General features: G+C 35.6%; 1 protein-coding gene across 1 annotated transcript in view; it reads left to right on the forward strand.

Moving 5' to 3' along the window:
* Positions 1 to 18,884, forward strand: part of LOC123542642 (cleavage and polyadenylation specificity factor subunit 2-like) — a 176,695-nt gene that overhangs the window by 153,967 nt on the left and 3,844 nt on the right. The window contains exons 12-17 of the mRNA XM_053538095.1: positions 2,786 to 2,828; positions 3,903 to 3,936; positions 12,294 to 12,436; positions 13,992 to 14,132; positions 15,656 to 15,812; positions 17,857 to 17,918. Coding sequence (XP_053394070.1) covers positions 2,786 to 2,828; positions 3,903 to 3,936; positions 12,294 to 12,436; positions 13,992 to 14,132; positions 15,656 to 15,812; positions 17,857 to 17,918 — 580 coding nt within the window. The remainder of the gene's footprint in view (positions 1 to 2,785; positions 2,829 to 3,902; positions 3,937 to 12,293; positions 12,437 to 13,991; positions 14,133 to 15,655; positions 15,813 to 17,856; positions 17,919 to 18,884) is intronic.

An 18,884-nucleotide genomic window follows, 5' to 3' on the forward strand; every position in this document is an offset into this window, starting at 1 on the left:
TTTAAAACCTGTTCCCCCAGACCTGACGCAAATTTTTTACTAAAATCCCATTTAACTGTTAGAAAATTTTTTCTGTGTTAGAACTCGTCCCGTCTTGCAATCTTTAAAAGATTGTTTATTTTTATCAGCTTGTAAAGTTGATGTAAACTCTTGATCGAAAATATTTTAACAGGTGTATCCCCCCCGCCATTGATTTTCCTTTTTTGCTGATTTTCAACAAGCAGGAGAATGTCTTTTTACAGTACTATCGACTATTGGGAAAACAAGTTTTACTCGCATCACAAATAAAAAATATTTTTGAAGCTTTCGTGACCAACCTTCTTTTTTAGCTGCTTCGACAAACAAAGGCTATTTTAAATTTTTTGAAAATTTTGGGAAAAAAGAACATCAAGAAAGGATTATCTGAAGCCAAATTAGTTTAAAACAAATTTTCCCGTTTGTCATTTTAGAAAATTTTCAGCTTGGGGGTAGGGTTTTTGCTTCTTTCCCCGGTTCTAAAATAAAAGCCTGTGGGGTACCTGGGGCCTCCTCAGCCAGTAAAGATAAAAGGGGACCCTTCACCCAAAAATTTTTTCCTATAGTTTAAACTCACAAAAAAAACAGCTGACTGCTACATTAAAAAAATTCATTTTGATTGGGCACAAAGGGGAAAAATCATGCAAGATTTTTAGACGTTTTTTCCCAAACAGGGCTTCTTATAATACGGATTCTGTAAAAAGACTTGGTCCTCGGTAAAATGTGTTTATTTATTATATAATTTCAGACCTGAAGACTATTGATTGCGAGGCCCCGCAGCTGATAAAAAATGTCAACTGTAAGTTAAAAAACTATTTAACCTTTTTCCTGCAAATTTTCTGAAATTATGGCTTTCTTCAGTTTGGGCTACCCCCTTAAATTCTAAGGGGTGTTTACTGAAAATTTACTATGAATACGAACGTACAGGAGTGCATGTGATCTTGGTCTGCACTGGCTGCAAAGGCAGAAGAACTTGCCAACAACAGGCTAATTATTAACCCTTACAATGCTAAATTTCTGTAATGAACTCGTCTATCTTTCAATTTGGACAGAACCAAAACTGTTAAAAAGGGGTGCTTATCAAAAAAATACAGATGATGCGAAAAAGTGCTGTCAATTCATGGTCGAAAGGCAGAATCAAGATGTTTAGCTGTAGGGTTAAACACCTTTTGGGAAACAGTTTTTTTCAGCAAAAATCTAGTCTGTTGTAACTAACTAAAAAAATGAGATGTCAAGGAAAAAATTGTAATACATGGGGTTTACATTCCGTTTGCAAAAATTCCCTAAGCTATAAATATTGTGAAGGAATAAAGCCAAATAAAGGTCCTTGTTACTATACATTTCCAAAAGTGAGTTCTCTCTTATCCACATTTCAAAATCTGCATGAAATTCACTTTTACATAATACAGTCTGTTGCTCTGTATAGTTTATAGTGCATCTTTTTCATCACTTTGATTTCATTTAAAAAAGCAATCTTCTCTCCCCCCGATAAAAACAGAATTTCAGGGAAATTTCAAAACCACAGACAATAAAACAGGTTTCTGTTACGTGTGGGCTGTAAAATGAGGGGCAGAAAAAATTTTTTTGATTAATTTAAATTTTAAACTAAATTTTGAAGCACAATAAGTTGGCACACAGGTCACAAATTTTGTCATTTTAAATTAAAAAAAGTTGGGAAATTTTAGGTATGTAAGGGTTTCAGAAACCCGGAGGTTGCTGTCTTTTGACACTTTGTATGCACTGAAAAGAAGACTCTTTTTTTTCAAGCAGATAGCTGATAAAACCCGAGAAATTAGTGAAGTTTTTGGTCGGCCCCTTTTTTAAAACATTAAAAACCCTGAAAAAAGGAATTTTTTTCATAATAAACGTATTGTATATAACCAATACATCAGTTTTTGTTCTATGCAAGTATAGATAAAGTTTACAAATGTGAGATTTTGTCCCCCTGAAAAAGAAAAAATTTTGAAAAAAAGTGAAAAATAAAAAAAAAAATTTAATCATTAAAAAACGCAAAAATGTACATGTTTGATTGAGAATCAAATTACTGCCATCTAAATCAAAAATACAGTCAAACTTTGTTCGTTTGAACTATCACCCTTAGCTCAAACTCATTGTCAGGTCCTTGTAATTATCCTTTAATTTTATTATTCCCAAAATCAGATCACCCAAAAAAATCTAATATTTTTAGTTTTTTTGAGTTTGAGTGGTAGTTTTCTGTAATGGTTTTGAGGACATGTCTAAAATTTAAAAGTATGAAATTTTATAATGCCCAAAGACTAAAATGGAAATGTGTGACACTAGGGAATGCAAGTTATGTGATGTTTCTATTACCCATAATCCCCTCAAATATGATACATTATAACCCTATTATATATCCGTAATGACATGCTTAAGGAGACTAAAAATTCATTGCCAGTCAATATGTGACAGTAGCTGCATTAATTACATCATTAAATAGGATACTGTTGGTATTTTAAGCAGTTTTCATTATGTGTTACATGTTCACTGGGTATTACCATATAGATTGATTGCATAGTAGTTGTATGAAACCGATTATGAAATGTTTGACTGAAATAATCACAGAGTGTTAGTGATGACATAGTGTTATTAGTGTCACAAAGAAACTGCTTTGATTTCGTGTATGTTTTCTTGCTCTGTCAATCAGCAAGAAATTATAATTATGATTCCCTTATTGGTGGTGGTGAAGTGTGGGTATATTTTGATAAAAATCAAACAGCTGGTAATTTTACATGTTGTTACCTATTAACAGAAAGGCCTACTATGTCACCTTGTGTAAGTTTTTGAGTTTCACAGTAAGGTCTCTCTAAAAACAATATTCAGTGGTCAATAAATAAAGTCAAACTTTATTCGCTTGAACTTGGATAATTCGTGCACCACCCTTTGCCCGAACTTATTGTCAGGTCCCAGCAAAATATCTGTATAATGATTGTTTTTCGATGGCTCACACTACCAATATTTCAAACACATTTCGACTGTATCATAGTAGTTACAATTTTTTAGCTCAGGTGAGTTTTTGTGATCGCTCGATGTCCATCGTCCGTCGTCTGTCTGTCAACATTTAGCTTGTGTATGCGATAGAGGCTGTATTTTTCGACTGATCTTCATGAAATTTTGTCAGAATGATTACCTTGATGAAATCTAGGCCAGGTTCGAAAATGGGTCATCTAGGGTCAAAAACTAGGTCACTAGGTCAAATCAAAGAAAAACCTTGTGTATGCAATAGAGACTGTATTTTTCAAATGGTCTTCATGAAATTTGGTCAGAATGATTGCCTTATGAAATCTAGGTTGAGTTTGAATATGGGTCATCTGGGGTCATAAAGTAGGTCACTAGGTCAAATCAAAGAAAAACCTTGTGTATGCGTTAAAGACTGTATTTTTCAATTGATCTTCGTGAAATTTAGTCAGAATGATTGCCTTGATAAAATCTAGGTCAAGTTTGAATATGGGTCATCTGGGGTCAAAAACTAGGTCACTAGATCATATCTAAGAAAATACTTGTTTAAACTCAAGAGACCACATTTTTGGTCCAATCTTAATGAAAATTGGCCAGAATATTTGTTTCCATGAAATCACTAGGTCAAACATGTTTACACTGTTATGGTATGTTTCTCAGGTGAGCGACCTAGGGCCATCTTATAAAATGCACACTCCATTGATAGTTCAATATACAATTTAACCTGTATAACACAGCCATGTTAGGTTCAGATTGACTTTTTGTTCCTTAAGCAGGCAGATTGTGTCACTACCCTGGCTGGATACTTTATACAGGTTTAACAATATTGTTACACCTCTAATTATTGGTTGTGGTGGGATATGGTAACTAAAAGACATTATGTAAAAAAACAACATTTTCTTATTTTTCAGGAGAAGTTGGTTGCTGAGTCTGACCAATTACAAGGCAAGTAGTTATTTTTATAATGTGTCAAATAAAGAAAGGGGTGTTCTTTTTGTTATTTCTGTTGTTTCCTAATAAAAAAGTACATATCAGAATTTCTTTCAAATAAGATCTCCTTCAATTAAAGGCCAGGCTATGAATGGATTACTAACACTTTGGCAAGAATTATATTTGTATTTCATTACATCTGTATATTATCAGTGTACCAAGACTATGTCTGAAGTTTAGAAATAAAAATATATCTAGATAATTATATTTAAGCCCCAGACTGAAACATTCGAAGTTTTGGGGTTTAAATGGTAATAGACACTGGCAGAAACTGGCGATAATTCCCAGCCGATTTCAGCGAGAAGATGTCTAACATTCAATCAACGAGTACAGAATCCCATAATCTAATTCCTTCATTCAATATAAGATGATTATTTCTTTTTCACATTAGTTGTAGTTACAGCGATGGACTTTGGCAGAGAGATGGTTTGCATATTGATGTTCAGCAAACTGTCGTTAGGCAATAATAGAAATTGGCTTTCGAAACCCTTTCCTTACTCTCATGGTCATGTAAATATTGGAAGAATGAGAACTATTCTTACTCCAATATTGGCTTCTATTTTGCTTCACCATGAGCTATGACCATTGCTTTTGCTTTGGTCTGTGTGTCACTTAAATAGAAAAAAATTTAGTATAGTTCCTGCTACCAACAATTTAGAATGTACATTTTATGTTATTTTTTCAGTGATAAGAAATCATTACTTCTAAAAACACATGACAATAATATTATCATATAATGTTATCATTACTGCATCAGTATGATTTTAAATACAAATTCCTAATACTTTGAATCATTTAATTGCAGATTTTGCAACTGATTTTATTTAAAATGCAGATTTTTATACTCATTTTGGCATACATGTCATTGGTCCTGGATTGTCCGGGATTGTCCTGGAAATCACATACTCGTCCCGGTGTCCCGGACAGTGTTGAAATGTCCCGGAAAATTAAAAATACAGAAAAACAAAAATAACCCCCCAAAAACTAGTTTTTTTGGCCTATAAATGGTTGAATTTTACATGAATAAAACACAATAAACAGTCACCGGTGTCACATTGTTTATTCCTAATTATCCGATAATCAGTTTCATGCCCTCAAGCAGGACACATGTTGATTAAGGACGTATGCTAGAATTTGGTGCGAAAATTTTCCCAATAGCAGAATTTCTTCAAACTTTGGATATTGAAGGACAATCATCTAAGAAAGAAAAAAATGCAATAAAAATCATAGGTCACTGGTATCGAAAAAGAGTTATCTGCCCTCTAAAACGGCATTTCTCCCAAAAAGTTCAAAGAAATTCTGTTATTGGGAAAATTTTCGCCCATCTCATATACAGGGAATTCTAGCGTACGCCTTTAAGCTAGCTCCGATCAACACTCATATTGAACGCACCGTGCGATCTTTTGATGACCCAGATTAATTTACAGTGGGCTATTTTGATGACACTGATTATGAATTGACAAAATTATGCAATCAATAACAGTTTTATGATAATTTAATATTAGGAACAATAGCCGAAAATCTCTTTGTTGTTAGCACGTAGGCGGTGAAGCTACATGTAGCCTTGATTGGAAGAAATGGCTGATAACGGTCAATTAAACGATAATTATTTTAAAAGGTTGTAATCCTTCAAAATGTAGATTGATTGTCACACATATTCTAAATTATACTTTTGACTATTGAATGCCTTTGCCGGCCGATCCTTGAAAAATGACCCAACCCGAAATATTTTATATCGATTTTATCTACAAGATTTATTTCATTCCTTTGAGGATTCCATTTTATCAATGATTAGGTAAACTTTTAAGCTTTAAAAAGATACTAAATAAGCTGGATTCTAAATCACGATGACCAGGTTAATTCTTCGTATATAGCAAGTCTCCCAATTCAGTTCACCTCGGTAACGAAACCAATTCACGTGCCAAACTATAGACGTAAATTACCCTATTTATGTATGATTTTGGTCCTTCCAATGTTAAATAACATTTTCTGTATGATTTTATTTTGTTCTAAATCTTAAAGATAAAGACAAGGACTGGAAAAAATAGAAAGAAATATTTTTCCTGGTAACTGAGTTCAGTAGACGAACTAGAAAAAAGTACCAAAATTTGACCAAAAAAAAAAAGGATATGGCCATTTGAATACCATCTATGTACTTAAATGGCAGCCATTTTGAGCACAGTGACATCATCCTTCTTTCCTTATATGGGCATTGCCATATATGGATGGGCATTGCCATATATGGAAAATCAGTGAATAACAACCATGAGAATTTTTTTTTTGTGGGCCATAATATGATATGAACCTTAGTTTGTGTAAAAGTGTATACCTTAACTTTAAGCTCCATGTTTAATTGTATTTAACATAATTTTGCCATAAATACAATATTTGGTAATGCCCATATAAGGAAAGGATGATGACGTCACTGTGCCCAAAATGTCTTCTGTTTTATTAATTGATAATATTTAAATTGACATATCTTTTTGTTTTAAGTCGGATTTTCATTTTTAGCTCACGTGAGCATGAAGTGCTCAAAGGTGAGCTTTTGTGATTGCCCTGTGTCCGTCGTCCGTCATCGTCAGTTGTCCATCGTCGTCCGTCGTCATCGTCAGTAATTTGACTGTTAACACTCTAGAGGTCACAATTTTGAGCCAATCTTAATGAAACTTGGTGAGAATGTTACCCTCAATTAAATCTTGGACGAGTTCGATATTGGGTCACCTGGGTTCAAAAACTAGGTCACCAAGTCAAATCAAAGGAAAGGCTTGTTAACACTCTAGAGGTCACAATTTTGGCCCAAACTTAATGAAACTTGGTCAGAATGTTACCCTCAATAAAATCTTGGACGAGTTCGATATTGGGTCATCTGGGTTCAAAAACTAGGTCACCAGCCCAAATCAAAGGAAAAGCTTGTTAACACACTAGAGGTCACATTTTTGGTCCAATCTTAATGAAACTTGGTCAGAATGTAACCCTCAATAAAATCTTGGACGAATTCGACATTGGGTCATCTGTGGTTAAAAACTAGGTCACCAGGTCAAATGAAAGTAAAAGCTTGTTAACACTCTAGAGGTCAAAATTTAAGCCCAATCTTAATGAAACTTGGTCAGAATGTAACCCTCAATAAAGTCATGGACGATTTTGATATTTGGTCATCTTGGGTCAAAAACTAGGTCACCGGGTCAAATTAAAGGAAAAGCTTGTCAACACTGTAGAGGCAACATTTATGACTATCTTCATGAAACTTGGTCAGAGTGTTAATCTTGATGATCTCAAGGTCCATTTTGAATCTGGGTCATGTAGGTTCAAAAACTAGGTCACCAGGTCAAATCAAAGGAAAAGCTAGTTTACACTGTAGAGGCCTCATTTATGACCATATCTTAATGAAACTTGGTCAGATTGTTAATCTTGAGGCTCTGTAGGTCAGGTTCAAATCTGGGTCAGGTGAGGTTAAAAACTAGATCACTAGGTCAAATCAAAGGAAAAGCTTGTTAACACTCTAGAGGCCACATTTATGACTGTATCTTCATGAAACTTAGTCAGAATGTTAAGCTTGATGATCTTTAGGTCAAGTTTGAACCTGGGTCATGTCGGATCAAAAACTAGGTCACCGGGTCAAATCAAAGGAAAGCTTGTTAACACTGTGGAGGCCACATTTATGACTGTATCTTCATGAAACTTGGTCAGAATGGTAATCTTGATGATCTCAAGGTCAAGTTTGAATCTGGGTTATGTAGGATCAAAAACTAGGTCACCAGGTCAAATCAAAGGAAAACATAGTTTACACTATAGAGGCCACATTTATGACCATACCTTAATGAAACTTGGTCAGAATGTTAATCTTGATGATCTATAAGTCATGTTCAAATCTGGGTCAGGTGGGGTTAAAAAAGAGGTCACCGAGTCAAATCAAAGGAAAAGCTTGTTAACACTGTAGAGGCCACATTTATGACTGTATCTTCATGAGACTTGGTCAGAATGGTAATCTTGATGATCTCAAGTTCCAGCTTGAATCTGGGTCATGTCGGGTCAAAAACTAGGTCACCAGGTCAGATCAAAGGAAAAGCTAGTTTACACTCTAGAGGCCACATTTATGACCATATCTTAATGAAACATTGTCAGAATGTTAATCTTGTTGATCTTTAGGTCAATAGGTCAGGTGAGCGATACAGGGCCTTCATGGCCCTCTTGTTGTTTTTTTTCGCCAGTTTTTAGTATTCATTAAATTTTTTCTAAATATATACATTGTCAAATGTTGAATATTCCCCTGATAAGTGACAATATCAGCATCATGCCGGACTTTCACATTTATATCGTTAATTTATTGATGAAGTAGACTGTCATTTGTTATATTCTTATGTTAAGATAATGGTAAATATCCAATGCTATCAGTTCTGATTGATGATAAAATGAACAGAAATCAAGTATATTGTGATTAAAAAATTACTTAAAAAATTTGATAAATTACAGGTCTGGAAAGTTCATTGTTAGATTTAACACAATATTTCTGGCAGGCTGATTGATGAGCATGCCTATAAATTTGGTATACTGATTAATCCCCGCCATGAGTGGTGGGGGGTTATAGAAATGGTCTCCGTCCGTCCTTCCGTCCTTCCGTCTTCCGTCCTTCCGTAACATTTTGTGTCCGCTCTGTATCTCCTAAACCCCTGGAAGGATTTTCATGAAACTTTGGTCAAATGATCACCTCATCATGACGATGTTCAGAACTCATGAGTAAGCCATTTCAGTTCAAGGTCAAGGTCACAACTCGAGGTCAAACGTTGAGCCTTCCATTTTGTGTCCGCTCTGTATCTCCTTAACCCCTTGAAGGATAATCATGAAACTTAGGTCAAATGACCACCTCATCAAGACGATGTGCAGAAACCATGAGTCAGCCATGTTGGATCAAGGTCAAGGTCACAACTCCGGGTCAAAGGTTTGAGCCTTCCATTTTGTGTCCGCTCTGTATTTCCTAATCCCCTTAAAGGATTCATATGAAACTTGGGTCAAATGATCACCTATCCAAGATGATGTGCAGAACTCATGAGTCAGCCATTTCAGTTCAAGGTCAAGGACACAACTCAAGGTCAAAGGTTTGAGCCGTTCATTTTGTGTCCGCTCTGTATCTCCTAAACCCCTTGAAGGATAATCATGAAACTTAGGTCAAATGATCACCTCATCAAGACGAAGGTCAGTTCAAGGTCAAGGTCACAACTCCAGGTCAAAGGTTTGAGCCTTCCATTTTGTGTCCGCTCTATATCTCCTAATCCCCTTAAAGGATTCATATGAAACCTTGGTCAAATGATCACCTATCCAAGATGATGTGCAGAACTTAGTGAGTCAGCCATGCCGGCTCAAGGTCAAGGTCACAACTTGGGGTCAAAGGTTTGAGCCTTCCATTTTATGTCCACTCTTTATCACCTTAACCCCTTGAAGGAATTTCATCAAACATGTGTTAAATGATTACCTCATCAAGAACTCATGAATCAGCCATGTCAACTAAAGGTCAAGGTCACAACTCGAGGTCAAAGGTTTGAGCTCTGTATCTCCTAAACCCCTTAAAGGATTTTCATGAAACTTGGGTCAAATGATCACCTCATCAAGACGTTGTGCAGAATTCATGGGTCAGCCATGTCAGGTCAAGGTCACAGCTCAAGGTCAAAGGTTTACCCTTTCACTATCCATAACAGTGGCGGGGGATTTAGCTGTCTTTCAGACTGTCTTGTTATATTAGAAACTGACTGTTTACCTGACATGTGGGATTAAACTTTCAAACTCATCAGTCAGAAGGCTTTCTTGTCATTAATGTAAAGCAGCCTCCCTAGCCGAGTGGTTAAGGTCGAATTATTTGCCAACCACCAATATGGGTTTGAAACCTCGCTTGTTGTGTAGAATTCTTCATATGAGGAAGCCGTCAAGCTGGTTTATGGAAGTGTCGTTGGTTCTACCCAAGTTCGCGATGAGATAATGCGGGAGGGGCTCGGATCTTCAAAAGCTGGAAAAGTTGCCAAGTGACCTGAATTCTATTAAGTGTGTTAAACCCAACAAAAAGAAACAGAAACAAAAAATCATGAATTTAAATTTATACATGTATTCTCTAAACACCATTAAAGAAATATTCATACACAAGTTTCTGCCATGAATGAATATCAAATTCACAACAAGCAGTATGTGTGTTGTTGTTTTTTTTTTTTTGGTAATTCTGATTGATTTAATGCATATAGAAATGAAAGCAGATATTGTATAGTCTATCTGTTTTCAACATCTTACTTAAATATATTGACTCCAAGGTCTGTTGCAGTATTTCCAGTGGAAGCATGTAATTGCATTTTAGCTCCACTGTTTGAAATATTTCAACTTGTGCTTTTGTTTGCACCCATGTCCGTGTCTCAAAAGTTCTGCATATAAGCAGGTTTCTCTAAAACTACTTGGCCAAATCTTTTCAGACTTTACACTTTTATTTGACATCATGACATGACTTCACAGGGCAAGTCAAATAAGTCTAGCTTTATTCTGTCAAAAAGATGCCCCTTTTTAACTTAGAATTTCCTGTTAAAAGTTTTGCATGTAAGCATATTTCGCAAAAACTGCTAAGCCAGATTTTTTTCAAACTTCACTTGTTTGTCTTGGGCATCATGAGGTGACCGCACACGACAAGTTATGCAACTCTAGCTTTAATTTTGTCAAACTTATGCCTCTTGGTAACTAAAAAGTTTGATTAAAGTTTTGTATTAAAGCAAGTCTCTCGAAAACTGCTTGGCCAAATGTATTTAAACTTCACACATGTCTTTTTGACATTATGAGCGGAAATCACAGAGCAATTTACATATTGCCAGGTTTTATTTTATTAGAATTATGCCTCGTTATAACATAGTGGTTTTGTGAAAGTTTTGCATGTAAGCATGTTTCTAAAGGAATAACTTGACCATTTTTTTTTCAGATTCTCCATACATCTTTAAGATGTATCCCACATGGCAAGTTCCATAACTCTTGCTTTCATTTTATAAAAATTATGTCCCATTTTCAAATAACAAAATTTTGCTTAAGCTTTTCTATGGCTACAAATAGTCGAGTGTGCTGTCATTAGACAGCTCTTGTTTGTTTAGTTGAGCAAATAATTGATTGTGCATAAAAAATGAATTTTCCATTTGATCAAACTTTCTGAAAGCTCACAAGGGACATTGTATGTTTATCTGCAGCTGCATTAATGCAGTACTGATCGATTTGTTTCATGCTGGTATTATACCCCCGTCGGTATTTTACCAGAGAAGACTTCTGCTTTACCATCCATCAATCTGTCCATGGCTGTCAGTCGCAAAAAGTTGATCCTGCAGTAGCTTTAACCTTAAGGCTGCTGAATTTCTATAATAAACTGGTCTGTCATGCAATATGGGCAGTACCATTTATCATTTGAAGGGGTGTTTACTGAAAATTTACTGACTGAATATCGAACAGTGCAGACCATAATCAGACTGCATGGATGTGCAGGCTAATCTTGCTCTGCACTGGTCGCAAAGGCAGAAACACTTGCCACCAGCAGGCTAATCTTGCTCTGCACTGGTCGCAAAGGCAGAAACACTTGCCACCAGCAGGCTAATCTTGGTCTGCACTGGTCGCAAAGGCAGAAACACTTGCCACCAGCAGGCTAATCTTGGTCTGCACTGGTCGCAAAGGCAGAAACACTTGCCACCGGCAGGCTAATCTTGGTCTGCACTGGTCGCAGAGGCAGAAACACTTGCCACCAGCAGGCTAATCTTGGTCTGCACTGGTCGCAAAGGCAGAAACACTTGCCACCAGCAGGCTAATCTTGGTCTGCACTGGTGGCAAAGGCAGAAACACTTGCCACCAGCAGGCTAAAGGTTTAAAGTGTAAGTCTTAGACTTTTTTCATGAAAGCTGGTGAAATGTATAAAAGGCAGTCTGAAGAATAATTATGCACATCATTTTATTTTGTTGCGATTTTAAAAAGTTGCAATGGCAACAGATATAATTAAATAATAAAGGGAAAAGGACAACCATAAGCTAATTAGCTTTCTGTCCAATTCCCTTATCACTGTTATTGTAAATTATTGATGCAATGACTTGAACAAATAAAATATGTTTTAATCAATTAAAGAATATTACAGATATTGGACCTGGCAATATCTTAAAAAAAGTACACGAGAATTTTATCACTAAACCTAGAACATACGTAGTTATGGGAGTATGCAACGTTAGATATAGCTTACTGGTTTCTTTTTTCTTACTGTGTAATATTATTTATTTTTAGATGTGTGTGTTATTTATTTTTAGATGTGTGTTATTTATTTTTAGATGTGTCAGAAGTGCCGACAAAATGTATCGCTGTGACAGTAACACTAGATATCAATGCTAGTATACAGTATATTGACTTTGAAGGACGGACAGATGGAGAATCCATGAGGAAAATATTAAACCAGATCAAGCCAAGGCAGCTGGTAATCACATTTTTTTTTTTTCAGAATTACTGTTTTACTTTTTCACCTGTTTCAAATTTAATTTGCAGTGTGCAGCAAAATTAGCATTAACAAATATAGCTGTGCAACATAAGCACCTTAATAGCTCAAAGGTAGGGTCAGCTTTAAATGCAGGAGGTTGTAGGTTGGAGCCCTGTCCATGTTGTACTTTAGACATGAATTTGTTTGTTTGTTTTGGATTTTATGCCATTTTTCAACAGTTTAATATTTGAGTCTGTTCTACAACAGTATTTACAATTAACTTACTTACTTTAAAAGACAAGTCCCTGTGTACAATTAACTTACTGTAAAAGACAAGTCCCTGTGTACAATTATATAACTTACTTACTTTAAAAGACAAGTCCCTGTGTACAATTAACTTACTGTAAAAGACAAGTCCCTGTGTGCAGTTAACTTACTTACTTTAAAAGACAGTGAGGAAGTCATCCAGCTGGCTTATGGAAGGTCGGTGGTTCTACCAAGGTGCCTGCTTGTGATGAAATAATGCACAGATGGGCATCAGGGGTCTTCCTCCACCATCAAAGCTGGAAAGTCGCCATATGACCTATAATTATGTCAGCGCAATGTTAAACCCAACACACTTTATAAGACAAGTCCCTGTGTACAATTAACTCACTGTAAAAGACAAGTCCCTGTGTACAGTTAACTTACTGTAAAAGACAAGTATGTGTTGCATTTTTTTGTCCTTGGAAGAATAAGATGTCTGCCATTTAACAAAGGGAAACCAATTATTGTTCTGTATATAAGATATTCTGACTGAGTTTACCATAACTGGTAAAATAATGATGAAATTAGGATCATTGAAAATTTTAATAGAGACTGCAAAGGGAATGTTTGTGAATTACTGCACTTTATGGATCTTAAGTAGGTTTTGTCTGGGTTTAAAATAAGCTTATCCTCTTCAAGGAAATAAAATCAGGCTTGAGTTGAGAGACAGGAGACAAATTTAGATTTCAAGTTTTGCATTTCGCAAGAAATGTCTCCTGCATGTGAGGCAATATGTCATCCTTAATGTTAAAAAGGAGTGTTAGGAATATTTTTGCCTATTTCCTAGATTTTGCCAATTGATCAAGTAAAAGTGTTTTGCTGTTTACAGAAGATGTATATCTTCTCTTTTTTGTTTGAAATTCATTTTGATGTAACTTAAAGAAATGGACTGGAGGTGTGTAAAAGATAAATCAGTCTTATATACAAATACAGGAGTCTTAATTAGCTGTTTCACTAGTGCCGGAAAACTCCGTCTAACACCCTTGATTCTTTTGCTGTCATTGACGTAAAAGGAACTACAGTTGAAATTTAATAAATCTCAAAATTCTTGCTATCTTGAAGACATTTTCAACATTTGTCTGGAAAATACATACATTAAAATAGCATTTTGAGTTGAATCTCAAAGATAAACACTGGATCCATTTGTGCCTTACTGCCAGTGAAAAAATCTGATAAATATGCAAAGATGTATAACAGTTTAATTCAGAATAGCATAATATCGCTTAAGTCACAGGGATGATTTTTCTAGATTTTAGTTCATGGTTCAGAGGAGGCAACCCAGTCTCTGGCCGAGTATTGCCGCAACACCCCTGGTATGATACAAGGAAATGTGTTCACACCAAATGTCGGTGAAACTGTTGATGCAACAACTGAGAGCCATATCTTCCAGGTAAATGTTGTACAACTTATTCATAACTTCCAATTCTTCAAAATTCTAATTGGGGACAGGGTGAATTTTCAAGTCATAATGATTTTATAATGAAATTAAAATCATAAAATGTCATGTATATTTCAGAATGTAACAATTCATTTTGAAGTATAAATTTTAGCTTATCTGCAGAAAGGGCATAAGGTGAATGATTGTGATAACCGAGAGTCCCTCATCTGTTGTCAATAATTTGACTGTTTACACTTTAAATGTCACAGTCTTGGCCCAGTCTTAATGAAACTTCATCAGAATATTACCCTCCATAAAGTCTCAGATTATTCTGTTACTAGGTCATCACGGATCAAGAGCTAGGTCATTAAATCAGACAAAAGGAATACCCTGTTAACATTTTGCAGGTCACATTTCCTACCTCAGTTTGTCTCTGTGTAATTTTGGTCAAGTTTGCAACTTGGTAATTTGAGATTAAAAACAGGCCACACTAAATCATACAGAAATTTTATTAACTCCAGAGCTATATTTTCTATGTGATAAAAACTAAATAAAACTTTGTTAGAGTGTTTGTCTTAATCAACTCTAGGTCAAGTTTGAAACTAAATTAACTAGGTCACAATTAGGCCACTAGGTCAGATCATAGGAAGACCTTGTTAACAAAAAAGTCAACATTTTCTAACAGATCTTCATGAGACTTGGCCAGAATATTTCTCTGTTTAGAATCTAGGATACATTTGTTACTGAGTCACTTTGATTAAAGACTAGGTCCCTTGGTCAGATTTGGTTGATGATCTGCCTGATATACATAAAAAGCATAGTCAGATTGCTTGTCACTATAGAATCAGTTTTTTTCAAGTGGCTTCACTGCACTTGAGTCTCTCTATATGTTAGAAAATCTTATTTGAAATTGCTGTCCAAATTTCAGCACAATTTGCAGAAATATTCCTTGAGTGAACTTCTTTCAAAGATGGCTGTTCTATTACTAAAAGCCATGGCTGCAATATACTGGGCTTATAAGCAATATGCTGGACTTATAAGCAATATGTTGGGCTTATAAGCAGTTTTCTGGGCTTATAAGCAATATTCTTGGCTTATAATTATATAGAGGGTGCACTTTGAAAATTGTCTTGTCTGACAATTGCTCTTTGGGCAACCATCAACTAAGATGGTTGAATCTTGTGTATTTGTTAAAAGCCATAGCCCAAACAAATCACATTTGTGCTGTGAAACTCAGGTGAGGGAATTCTAGGGCTGTCGTGGCTACCTTGTCAGGTATTCTCAGACATCGGATGTTGACATGGTACCTGAAACAAACCTGGTAGACCTCTGGTTTGCAAGAATATAATTAAAGTGCTTTGGTATTGTGAAATCAAATACATATAACATAAAAACTCCTTTGTGTAGTTGGACATTTTAGACTGTGTAAAATTTAGACTGTAGTGTTTTGTATTTCTTTAGGGCAACTTTAAGAGACACTTTAATTGATATTTTCTGACACCAGTCTGTATTTAGAACTTAATAATGTATTGTAGGTCAAGTTGAAAGATTATGTTGTCACAGCGCTAGAATTTTCCAAGGCAAAGGATGCAGAACTTGCCTGGATAGATGGTTGTGTTGATACAACTATCTCTAAAGATGACGTTGATGTTGATATGGATGATGAGGAGGATGATATAGATTCAGATAAAGGTTATTTAAGCTTTACCCTTCTAAATTTTTAAAATGGACTGGTTCATCATTTAATTTGGGCAGTACCACTTATTTTTCGAAGGGAAGTTCACTGAAAATTTACTGACTGGACAGCGAACAGTGCAGACCATGATCAGCAAAGGCAGAATCACATGCTGCCAGCAGGCTAAAGGTTAAAGGACAAAATGACAAAATACAGCTTTTATAGAAAATGAGCTTTGAAATGCTTGAAAAGGAAATTGTGTGTGAATGCGTGCATCATTTACAATATGCTTGTATTAGAGATCATGCAAGACTTGATTGATGGGTATTGCAAATAAGATATATTTTAAAGCCTCGTTGATAGGATCTGATCTGCATTGCAGAGATTTAAAAATTTCGGTCAGAAAGTTATTTTAGCTTGACTATTTTGAAGAACAGATGAAGTCTGCAAGTGTCTTTTTCCTGTATGTAAGCTGGTATCTCAGTAACTTCTAATTGGAATGGATCAAAATTTAACAATTGCTCTCACACTCTGATGATCTTAGTACAAACAGTGCAGAAGTTACATAACTCTGTTTTGCTTTTTAGCTCACCTGTCACAAAGTGACAAGGTGAGCTTTTGTGATCGAGCAGCGTCCGTCGTCCGTGCGTGCGTGCGTAAACTTTTGCTTGTGACCACTCTAGAGGTCACATTTTTCATGGGATCTTTATGAAAGTTTGTCAGAATGTTCACCTTGATGATATCTAGGTCACGTTCGAAACTGGGTCACGTGCGGTCAAAAACTAGGTCAGTAGGTCTAAAAATAGAAAAATCTTGTGACCTCTCTAGAGGCCATTTTTTTCACAAGATCTTCATAAAAATTGGTTAGAATGTTCACCTTGATGATATCTAGGTCAAGTTCGAAACTGGGTAACGTGCGGTCAAAAACTAGGTCAGTAGGTCTAAAAATAGAAAAAACTTGTGACCTCTCTAGAGGCCATATATTTCAAAGATCTTCATGAAAATTGGTCAGAGTGTTCATCTTGATGATATCTAGGTCGAGTTCGAAACTGGGTTATGTGCAGTCAAAAACTAGGTCAGTAGGTCAAATAATAGAAGAACCTTATGACCTCTCTAAAGGCCATATTTTTCATGGGATCTGTATGAAAGTTGGTCTGAATGTTCATCTTGATGATATCTAGGTCAAGTTCGAAACTGGGTCATGTGTGGTCAAAAACTAGGTCAGTAGGTCTAAAAATAGAAAAACCTTGTGACCTCTCTAGAGGCCATACTTGTGAATGGATCTTCATAAAAAATTGTCAGAATGTTCATCTTGATGATATCTAGGTCAAGTTAGAAAGTGAGTCACTTGCTTCAAAATGTAGGCCAGTAGGTCAAATAATGAAAAAACCTTGTGACCTCTCTAGAGGCCATATTTTTCATGGGATCTGTATAAAAGTTGGTCTGAATGTTTATCTTGATGATATATAAGTCAAGTTTGAAACTGGGTTAACTGCATTCAAAAACTAGGTCAGTAGGTCTTAAAATAGAAAAACCTTGTGACCTCTCTAGAGGCCATACCCTTGAATGGATCTTCATGAAAATTGGTCAGAATGTTCACCTTGATGATATCTAGGTCAAGTTTGAAACTGGGTCACGTGCCGTCAAAAACTAGGTCAGTAGGTCAAATAATAAAAAAACCTTTTGACCTCTATAGAGGCCATACTTTTCATGGGATCTGTATGAAAGTTGTTCTGAATGTTCATCTTGATGATATCTAGGTCAAATTTGAAATTGGGTCAACTGCGGTCAAAAACTAGGTCAGTAGGTTTTAAAATAGAAAAATCTTTTGACCTCTCTAGAGGCCATATATTTTTCAATGGATCTTCATGACAATTGGTCTGAATGTTCACCTTGATGATATCTAGGTCAGTTTCTAAACTGGGTCACGTGCGGTCAAGAACTAGGCCAGTAGGTATAAAAATAGAAAAACCTTGTGGCATAGGTGGTGCTCTTGTTCAGTTTTCTGTCCATTTTGTATTTTCATGTTTACATAATGTCCATTTCATATTTTTATTCCAGTGTTAAAGCCCAAGCAAGGTATGGAAAATGTCCCAAGTTTAGAAGCATTACAGTCAAATCAGGTTTGTAGATAAAATATTTTATTGTCAAGCCCATTTGCAGTGCCATCAAAATGGCTGTTTAATGTATGGTGTTAGTGTGTATGTCTGAATTTGTCCAGATAATAACTTTGACATGCATTGAGCAATCTAATTCATTTTTGGCATAACTGTTAATCTCAGTGAGACAGAGTAAACTTGTGCAAACCTATGGGTCCTATCTCAAAGGTCAAGGCCACAATTAGGAGTCAAATGTCATGCCAGATCTTGTCTGGGCCATAACTTAAATATGCACGGAGCAGTCTTTGCTCTGTTTGGCAGAAATGTTTGCTTGAATTTGACTGAGGGTCATGGACAAACTCGAGGCACCCATCTCAAAGGTCAAGGTCATAATTTAGAGGTTAAAGGTCATTTTAGAGCTTGTCCAGGACATAATGGTTACCTGCATGCAGCAATCTTATTTCTAATTTGGCTTAAATGAGATTGAGTAATGCGGGCAAACTCTAGGGCCTCAATATTACAGGTCAAGGCCACATTAAGGGGCCAAAGGTCATTGTAGATTTTGTCATTGCAATAAATGACTTGTATGGAACTTAGTTTTTAATTGGCTGTATTGTTTCAGTTAATGAGTGTGTCAAAAGACAATTTTCAACATCAGCATTCTAGTATATTTCATTTACAGAACTTATACAAATAGTATGGAATGTGACATAGAATGTTGACATCAATCTTGTTACCAATTAGTCTGCTAAATCTTATATAGATACTTAGAAAAGTAGAGTATACTGCTTTTCCAATAGTTTTATTGGTATTATACAATCGAACTTAATTATAAAATGTTCAGGAATTGACATTTTCTCACGGTACGTGATATAGATAATGTACAAAGCAATTGCTTCAGGCTCTAGTTTACAATGAGATAACAATAACGTCTCAGACAAAAAAAATGCCTTGTAATGCCATAAGAGCTCTGAGTATGAAATCACTTTG

Source organism: Mercenaria mercenaria, chromosome 1, assembly GCF_021730395.1.
Source record: "Mercenaria mercenaria strain notata chromosome 1, MADL_Memer_1, whole genome shotgun sequence".
Classification (NCBI taxonomy): domain Eukaryota; kingdom Metazoa; phylum Mollusca; class Bivalvia; order Venerida; family Veneridae; genus Mercenaria; species Mercenaria mercenaria.